The sequence below is a fragment of the Sesamum indicum genome, linkage group LG10 (assembly GCF_026168435.1).
Source record: "Sesamum indicum cultivar Baizhima isolate 11 linkage group LG10, ASM2616843v1, whole genome shotgun sequence".
Taxonomy (NCBI): domain Eukaryota; kingdom Viridiplantae; phylum Streptophyta; class Magnoliopsida; order Lamiales; family Pedaliaceae; genus Sesamum; species Sesamum indicum.
Window position 1 is genome coordinate 16,793,786 of NC_142666.1, and position 10,138 is coordinate 16,803,923.

General features: G+C 34.2%; 1 protein-coding gene across 1 annotated transcript; it reads right to left on the reverse strand.

The window, feature by feature from the left end:
* Window positions 1-412: 412 nt before the first annotated feature.
* On the reverse strand, window positions 413-4,368 carry CER10 (3-oxo-5-alpha-steroid 4-dehydrogenase family protein). Its single transcript, XM_011093168.3, has 4 exons — window positions 4,034-4,368; window positions 3,744-3,783; window positions 1,512-2,263; window positions 413-841 (listed from the first exon to the last, which is right to left on the reverse strand). Exons 1-4 carry the CDS (start codon window positions 4,100-4,102, stop codon window positions 773-775), a joined length of 930 nt encoding a protein of 309 aa, XP_011091470.1. The 5' UTR covers window positions 4,103-4,368; the 3' UTR covers window positions 413-772.
* Window positions 4,369-10,138: the final 5,770 nt, after the last annotated feature.

Sequence of the window (10,138 nt, forward strand, 5' to 3'; positions counted from 1 at the left end):
ATTGAAATTTTTAAAATACACACGAATAATTTGTAAAGTACTAATCTAAATTTAAATTTATATCAATATATATATATGTGTGATAATGAATAAATATCAAAATTGAAATACAAATAAAAAAAATTATCAATCTTATTAAATTAGAGGTGTTGTTGAAAAATTTAAAATGAATGATTTTTGACTAATTGATATTGATAAAAATTACAAAAGAAAAAATATAGCGTTGCATAACATATTATACAAAATAATAAATTAGGGAAGAAATAATATTTTAAAAGTAAAATTTCAAAAAAAAATAGCATTAACATATCTTTATAGATTGGATATTCATAGAATTTTTCTGATTCTTTTACTTTTTAATTTCTTGAAATTTTTTGTTTTGACTGATTACAAAATAAGTAGCACCATGCAGTTTTGCAGCAACGGTAGATATCATAACCAAAACAGAGGATAAATGTCTGCTAACAGCAAGATTTTGCACTTTTAAATCATCTGTTCTGCTTAACGTGCTGACTAAGTCGAGGAAATACTCAACATATGCAAGATGTTTGATCGCAAATGAAACAGAGACCACAAGGGTAACGACTAACGACACCTAAAACACCATTACCATGATGCTAATGAACGGATGTCAGGACGTAAAACACGAGCTAGCTGGCAAGATCTATGCGTGATCTCTATTAAAGAGAACTCTCTTTGAGAATTGACTACATTCAACCGGGCAGTGCAGAACTTGGATCGTGATAAAAACAAAAGCACCGAGTGTTTGCTCTTACAGGAATGGGGGCAGTATCACCCATCGTCGGGGGTATTTTGGTCTTCCCTCTTTCCCATCAAATAGCTGCAAGAAACATACCACATGTTCAAAACAGGCCATTGGCAGAGATACCCAGAAGTAAACCGTACTCAGATATACCTCAACTGAAATACACTCATACAATTTCTTTTTTTATGTTTCAGGCTGGAGTAGAAATAGGCAGATGATATGATAGCAATCGACTCTGATACAGATTATATACTTGAGTTTCATGCATATTAAGCAAGTGAACAATGCTGAAGATGGGAAATTTTTGGGTCACAAATGACGGAAAACCAAATATGCACAGACACTATAGTTAAACAAAATATTTAGAGAGGCTGCATACGGTGGAATGGCCGGCGGGGAAAGAGAGATAAAAATTCATATCTATTCAAAGAAATCTTCACTGCGCAAGACAAATATATGTTTTTGCTTTCTAGCATGTCAAAAGAAATTGCTAAGAGACCCTCATGAACATTATAATCATCATTTTACCTTTTTTTATGTTTCAGAAAAGAGAATCCAAGGAAGATTAAATACTTTAGTATAAGCTTACTCAAAACAAAATGAACCCACAGAAAACTTGCAGAAAAAACATTTCTGATAGATGCTATATAGAGAATGTCACCGAATATGATCTTATAGTAAGTAGAGATGGTGCGGCTCGTAAGCAAAATTAAAGGACCCAAAAGCAACAGAGAGATAGAGTCACCTTCTTGAGACGGCGGTGCTTGGCGAGGGCCCAGTTTGTCATTATGGCAGCGGCAACCACCATGAAAACATAACCTGCCACAGTCTGTGTTGCAATGTTGAAGCCTAGCCACTGATATATCTCAGTTGTATAGTTAGCACATGTAACAAAGTTGAATAGAAAGCCACGTGGGATTTGGTACCCACCCCCTTCAGAACTTCGAAGATTTCTCAACAATATATGGCAATAGAAGTTTGAAATTTGGCAAAGCAACCCAAAACCAAAGCCAACTTTCATTTGGAGATCACTTACAGGTGTATAAAGAGGGTGATTGACATAATAAGCAATCCAAGCACCAAAAGTCCAGTAATAAGCACAGTTTCGGAACACATTTGAAAGAGGCGATGTCGCATGGCTGAAACGGTGCACAAAGAAGGTTTCCATAATACGTTTAAAGTAGTGGAAACACCAGTAATACAGGGCATATGTCTGAACGGGATGAATAACACGCTCCCCCTTGTACCCAAAGAACTTGTACACAGGATAGTAATAGAAGATAGGATAGATAATCAAAGGACCCAAGTACTCCCAAAAGAAAAGCGTGCTATACTTGACTTGTGGACCAAGATCCTTGAAAACAACCGTTAATTCAGCTGTGTTGCCATTAGTATAGTCCTTCAGACTCTTTTTATAGTTAAGGACGGTAGGCCTTTCCTTCAACCCAGGTGGGAGTGGGAGGGTCAATCGCTGTCTGGAAGGATAGTATTTCTTGGCTGTCGACAGATAACAAAGAAAATTTGATAAGTGAAGAGCAACAAATGGCATAAACAAATGAAAAGAAACAATATGAACACAGCAAGTTTAATTGATATCCTTATAACTTCCCTGTTAATAGCAGATGCCACACCCCAAAAAATAGAAAATGTAATAATACAATCATCGTTCTAGGTAACAACTTAAACAAGCATGATGTAATTCTAATATTCTGGGAGTCTTCAACAAAATCAGATGACAAAAACATGTTGGCATGTTTGGTATCCAAACTTCCTTCAATTGAACCAATTGCACAAGAAGATAGCGAATGTCGGAAAATTTCTATATAAAATTCAGATCAGCAAATCTATTTTCATAACTAACATACTCCGGAAGGTGCAGTAGCACTGGCCTAAAACAAATTTTACACATTAATGTCAGCATCTAAACATAGTAAAAGCACAAGGCTCTTCTTCTTTCAAATGCATGCACCAAAGTGCTAAACTATAAGATAAGTTGACAGAAGCCAATTCAAACTTCACGGTGAAACCAAGAAATGGGACTTAATGAAGAATTCTCCAAATTGAAAGAACTAGTCAAGAAAGAAACAGTGGAAACTAATCTCTTATGTAATAGAAAGTATCATTAAAGAAGCGTGAATGATAGGAGACATTCTTAGAATCATTTTTCAAGTCTCAACATAGTAATTGACATTTTTTATGGATCAAAAGAACCCTTATCCCACATTTTAACAAGAATATTTGCATTTGCATGTTAAGAATAAAGTGTAGGAATTTCTGACAGGATAGTTGCATGATATATAATAAGTAGCTATTAGTTTCAGTGCTCAGAACCTAATGGATCAAAGGATCTTACAAAGATCACACGCATTTGCGTGATGCTCAGAGCTGATATGGTTCAGTTCTTTGATAATTACTTACTAAAACTGTGTATACTAATTAAAACACATACTTTCAGATGCTTTCTCTTATCGTGCTAGAACTGACACAAATAGGAAGTTTCAGTCATCCCAAGATGACAAGAACCGACTTCTCGATCATATAACATATCTTACTTTCATTTTACTTTACCACCATTTCTTAGGTTCCATTCCATGCAAGTGTATGTTATGCATAAATGTTCAGACAGTATCTATCTTGTAAGCCATGCATACATGCCAAACTAGCACTCAAATTTTTTCGTCACCAGTCACATAACACAAATATAGCTTATGCATTCCAAACTAGATATCATTTGAAAACCATCCAACTAGAAAGAAACCTCATTTGGTTTAGTTAATGTAGATACAAATCTTATTACACACATCCTCCGGACAACATTAGCTAACAGATAACTGTAACAAACAAATTACCTTATTATGGAATCTATCTGTATAAACTGTATCATCCGAAATGTGAACAAGAAGCCAAACAAAATAGGATTTTCAGCCAAAAAAATCAACCAACAGCACAACAACAAAGAAACACAGAAACAACTTACTTCGTTTGTGAATCGCCCCCTGCAGGTCAGCAACAGTAGCCTGCAGACAACACCAAATACAATCTCAATCACACCCTTGCTCACCAACAGACACAAGAATCCCAAGATTAACGATTCATACCCAATTCCAACAAAAAAGGAAGCAGGAACCAAAAAGAAAAAAGCCCATGTTCTTGCACACAAACAACACACTAAATCCAAGCACCAAAATCCGCAGTTCAAATCGAAGCATACAAAACACAAAAACCCATTTGAGGAAAAACCAAAAAAAAAAAGCAAAAACAACATACAGAATCGCTGAGCTCAAGGCCCCCCTTGACGAGTTCTCGGCCGCTACGAGTCGTGACAATCACCTTCATCTTCTCTTCCTCTTACCTTCAAGATCTACTCTAAAAAAGAGATGGGCTCTGCTGTTACGGTGCGGAAATGGGTATGTGAAAGAAGTGCAGGAGGAAGGCGTTGGGGCGGATTGATGAATTTGCAGAGATGATTGATTGAATTTGAATGATATAGAGGTGGAGGAGGTACTTGGAAGCAATTAATAGCGTTGGGTTGTGGTTGGGGTAGATGAGCCACCGATAAACCACTACTGCCTCACTGTCACCATTTTCTCTCCCATTAAAACATTCAATTCTATATTTATATTTTTTGCTAATCTTTATCGTTTTTTCTTTAATTACTGTTATATGAATTAATGTTTGTTATATTAGGGCACAAAAAAAACTGGAGTTATTTATTTTTTTATTAATAAAAAAAATTATATTATTATAATTAAAAAATGGCCAAGTCGCGATCCGACTTGGTGTGGTGATAACTCGTGATTTATGATCTCAACTTGGCATTTTTTCTTTTTTTTTTTTGTTTAATTAGTTTTATATACTTTAATTATATATAATTAATTTTTAACAACATATTAAAATTTAAAAAATTATGATGTTAAAATTGCATTAATTTAAAAAATTACAATTAAGGGTACAAATGTAACAGTGTATTTATTTTGTACAATTGTAAAAAATTACATGAACTATACAATTACAAATATAAAAAATGTCCACCCGTTCCACAATTCCGTTTGTGGCGTTGACGTCGAGGTTTTCTTATTTCCTCGCCTACATTTTGCGCCTCATTTTCATCACCATCGAACCGACTTGATGTTGTTGAGAAACTAGACTCCACATTGTCACGATATGTACCAAACGATGGAAATGGAATTGGTGAAATATTGTATCGTTGTGCATATGGTTGATTTTAATACCAAGACCAAGGTTAAGAGAATAATCTTGTGTTTGGCTTGGCATATATGGAGTCGATTGAAACCATTCGTTTTGAGACGGTTGAGGCACGTAATCATCTTGAGGTGGATATACTGTAGAAGGACCAACTATATCCACCCCAATATCATGACGTTCAACTGAACCAGTAGACATTCGGCTAGAACTTTTTCTTTGCCTGTGGAATGTTGTGAGAATGCATGGAAAAGCAATTTGTTGTGGATGTTGGGTTATAACTTCCTTGATAATATGTAATTCAAATCTATCCATCAATTGACTATATCCTTCAATATTTTGTGGTCTAGATCGATATAAAGTTTCAAAGGCATTCACCTCATTTGCGTGAAAATTATAGAAAAAAAATGAGCCTTGTATTGTTAAAAAAAAAATTGAAATAAAATATATAATATTATATAACAACGTACCATAACGTGCAACATAGGTGCTTCTCCAGGTTGATACCCGCTTTTCACACATCTATCAGTAGATGACGACACGAAATTTCTTGTTATGTTGTAGTATCATTCCCAATAACCTCGTTCTGTTTTCCCTTCTATTCGAAATGGGTGGCTTCTGTACAACCGTGTCATATCGTCTTTGCCATACAGTGATATATTGTATGTGTTGCAGGTACCAATCTGCGCCCGTATGATTTTTACGGAAAATCTGATGGAGGCTCATATCCCGGATATCCATCGATTCTGGTACATTTTGCCTCATCCCGAATTGGCGAACAACCCGTTCGGGACGATGCATTTCAATTATCGCGTAGAATACAATGGACATGATGACCTCCACAATTGGGGGTTCAATTTATCGGCGTAAGCCTCACATCCGAGTTCATGTCATACGGCTGCCATATGAACTGTAATAAATACAAAGATATAAATTAATACACATTTAATTTACGGTATAAATATACGTATAATATTAAAAATAAGTTACCTGGTCCGCCTGCATCTCATCCAATATTTCTCGTATGACTCGGACAGTTTCCCGTACTGTGCTGGTGAAAGTGTGCTGACAATTCCAAGTAGCACCATATGGTGCTGCTGGGAGCCAGCGATTGTTGTCCATTTGGACTTGGCCCATAAATAGTCGCTGGGCACCAAGTCCAGGACAAAGTGGTGTAATCCGTGACCATGCGCAAATCTGCACGAACAATACAAATATGTGTTATTAATTAATATTAATAGCAAAAAAATTGTGTAAGAGTTATTAAGTAAATTTTACCTGGTAGCAATTGCAGGCTGCCACCAATTGCCGCTTTGCCTTTTATGCTGGCATTGCATAATTTGCGATATAAAAATGCCAGCATAGCACTCCCCCAACTATAGTTCCTCACGGTTTCTATATCTTTTAATTTTGAGAGATATAGTAATGAGACATAGTTACCCGAGGAATTTGGGCACAACAATCCCCCCAATAGAAGTGATGCAACAACATGAGCGTAGTAGACGACGAGGTCGTGGGAGTGTTATAAGTGATATCGACCTCCGCTAAATGAGATGTAATTGCGGATGTCTGTAGTCTTGAGCCTTTCAATGCATTTGCACCCGGGTTAAAGCCTAAGTAAGTAAGGCAATATTCCTGCCATTGTTGTGTTGTGCAGTCGAGATCAATTGCTGAGATGACATTTCAATGAAGTGTCCATTATTTCCATGAGAGGTTAGCGAGAAGTTATGTAATGTTGGCCAACAACCAACTGTGGACTGATTTTGCACATAAGATGTTCACACGTTGGCATCAAAATTCTGTTGAACATACCGTCACCAAATACCATCAGTTCCAACAGTCCGCCTCAGTTGTTACAAGATGTCAGGAGTCAACACTCATGTTGTCAAAATTGCGAACCGAGAATGTTCTTGCAGCAAATTGACTCAATTTGGTATTCCTTGCAGTCACGCTCAAAAGGTATACGCTGCATACATGATTAATGCTCCATCAATGGTGAAGGATTATTATGATATAATGGCTTATAAAAATACATATTCTAAGTCATTTGAACCTGTGCATTCCGAAGATTATTGAGATGTACCGGAATTTAAGTTGGTCCATGATCCTACTATTCGCATCTCTTCGCGCCCTGGTCGAAATCAAACAGTGCGTATTCACAACGAGATGGATTGGGCGCAAACGCGTGAACGACAACAAGCCCAACAAAGAAATTTTTGAACACAATCAGATGTGCCAGTACCGGGTTGTCAGGACTAATTGTATACTTTTTGTATTTTTTACAATTGTACAAAAATATTAGCTATTATATTTGTACACTTAATTGTAATTTTTTAAATTAATAAGTGTTAATTTTATAATTTTTTGAATTTTAATATGTTGGTCTACTGCTCGATCTATGCCCCTGGACTAACATCTCTATCTCGAACGCAGAACTAGGACTTTGAAGTTCTTCCAATTATAGATTCTCCAGAATCCAATCCGTCACTTTGTTCCAAAATGATATGGAAAAGAAATCCCGGAAAAAGGAAATTCAAAAAGAAGCTCTTCAGGGCTATATTTGAAAGGTACTGGGGACTTTTTTCTCTTCTTTCCCCGAGGATTCACTTAGCCCCTGATAAAGGAAGAAATGCGATAAATAAAGAGGAGTTCCAGGTCGGAACCCCAACAATCTCTTTCTCTCTCTTTTGATTAATATGTTCGGTAGCCGTTATCAAAAGATTGGATTGCCACATGCGGTACAGCTTAGTCAGGGTCTGCTTAAAAAATTAATTATATATAATTAAATTATACAAATTTATTTAAATATATAATATATATACCTATATATAAATTACAATATATATATAATGTATATATACATATATATACATATATATAAGTTACAATATATGTATATATTATATAAATATACATATATAAATTATATATACATATATATAAATTACATTTTAGTGATGATAAGGCTGGTGCAACAGCCTTTGATTAAAGGCTGCTACCAGCCTTCTTTAAATTTTTTAAAAATAAAAAAGTTGATCCTTTCGTGTATAAATAGCAGGCATCAACCCATTCACTCTTCGCCAAATTCGGTCATGCATTATTTCTCAATTTCTTGCTAACTATGTCTACTTTATTTTCTTGAATTCAAATTTTTTTGCATTTTGGTGGTGAATTATGCAGCGATGGATGGTCTCTTATCGCATTGAAATTTTTGTGTATTTTGAGAGTATCCATATTATTTGAATATCTTGTACTCTTGAATATCATGAAGTTTTTGTGTATTTTGGGAGTGCCTAACGCATTTGAATATCTTGTACTCTTGAATATCAGGAGTACAACTTCAACGGTGCGGAAAATCATCCAAGTATGATGGCCACATGCTCCAAGCCCTATCCATGAATACGGTTTTAGGGTCTCGAGTGATCGATGGATAGGCCATCCTGAAGAAAGAACTTATAGTGCTCACTCGATTTGTTTTCCGTTACTCTTGTTGCAGTTGATGGTTTTGTGTATCCTGGTATGCAAACTGTCGGTTCGATGGTGATGAAAATGAGACGCAAAATGAGCGAGTCCAAAATTATATTTTTTTACAATTGTACAAAATAAATACACTATTACATTTGTACCCTTAATTGTAATTTTTTAAATCAATGCAATGTTAATTTTATAATTTTTTGAATTTTAATATGTTGTTAAAAATTAATTATATATAATTAAATTATACAAAATTATTTAAACCAAAAAAAGAAATGAAACATACCAAGTCGAGATCCAGAATCACGACTTGGTGTCGTGATTACAAATTTTATTGAAATTAATATTTGTCAATTTATATGTGCATTTTTTAGGCATTAAAATATTAAAAAATTTAAAATATGTGTTACATATATAAAAACTAGAACATTTTTAAACTGTTTATATTATTATTTTAATTATAAAAATATTAAGTTTATGTATTAGGTGCAAGAATAAATAAATTATTCATATTTTTGGAATATGTACAAATATATTTTAGGGATAATTACATTCCTCTCCTTTGAAATTTGATGCAATTACACATAGATTTTTTATAGTTTAAAAAATTATATTTAGTACCCCTAAGGTCTGCTTTCATTCAAATAGATCCCTCAATTAGTCAAAATTTACTGAATTTATTGATATTAACAAAAAAAATTGAAATGAAAATTGATATTTACCCTCGATTGACTTATTACTGACTTATTGCAAGATAAATAATTTTTTTTACTAAATTACCCTTCTAATGGTGACAATATACCTTCTAACATGTATTAATGTGTTGAGATGTATAAGAGTAATTTGGTCATAAAAATATCTATTTGACCTACAATAATTAATAATAACTTAATTGGGAGGTAAATATGAATTTTTATCCCTTTTTTGCTAATATTGACAATTTAGTGAATTTTGACTAACAGTGGGACTTATTTGTTAGATAGAATCAAACCCCAGGATATTGTGTAATTTTTCAAACTACAGAAAGTGTATGTATAATTACTCAGAACATCAGAGAAGAAAAGTGTAAATCATCCCTATTTTATATAAATATACATAAAAAGAAACTAAAATAATAACAATGAGGCAGGTCCAAACCACCAAGGTCCCTACCAGCCTAAAGACCCGTTTAAAGCTTCAAAATCAGCTCCAACTGGTGCGGGTCAAGTCCCGATCCGAGTCCAATCCGAATTAGAGATAACCTCATGGAGGTATCGATGTAATTCACCCTAAGAAGTAATTCACATTAAAATATAAATATGCATATTATACTAATATTATTTAGTGTACAATATTTAATAATTTTATATTTAATGCATGTAATTGTTTTTTTATAAATTCATATGTCGTATTATCTAATGCTCATGCAGTTTTGCAGCACCTAATTCTAAAATGCAAATTATAAATTTGCAATAACCCTCCTATTATTTTCATTTTGGCATTTCATTAGATGTTCTTGGATACAGCGATACACCTATTCTTAGAGTTTCACAACATTTGCCAACAAAAAGATCGGATTATAAACAAAGTAACATAGTGCAGCTGGATCATCATTTTAGCTCTTTAAAGCATAAGTATCACCCTTTAAAGATATGTAGAACTGCTCACAGCAAAGCTCGTTACTCCCCAAAATTGAACACAAAAAACAAAGATAGA

What these genes read in the sequence shown, in the direction of transcription:
- CER10 (XM_011093168.3), bottom strand. Translation starts at nt 4,102, where the DNA reads ATGAAGGTGATTGTCACGACTCGTAGCGGCCGAGAACTCGTCAAGGGG. An exon ending in GGGGGCGATTCACAAACGAA is followed by an intron (nt 2,264 to 3,743) that starts GTAAGTTGTTTC and finishes ATCTGTCGACAG; the next exon opens with CCAAGAAATACTATCCTTCC. An exon ending in AGCACCGCCGTCTCAAGAAG is followed by an intron (nt 842 to 1,511) that starts GTGACTCTATCT and finishes TGTTTCTTGCAG; the next exon opens with CTATTTGATGGGAAAGAGGG.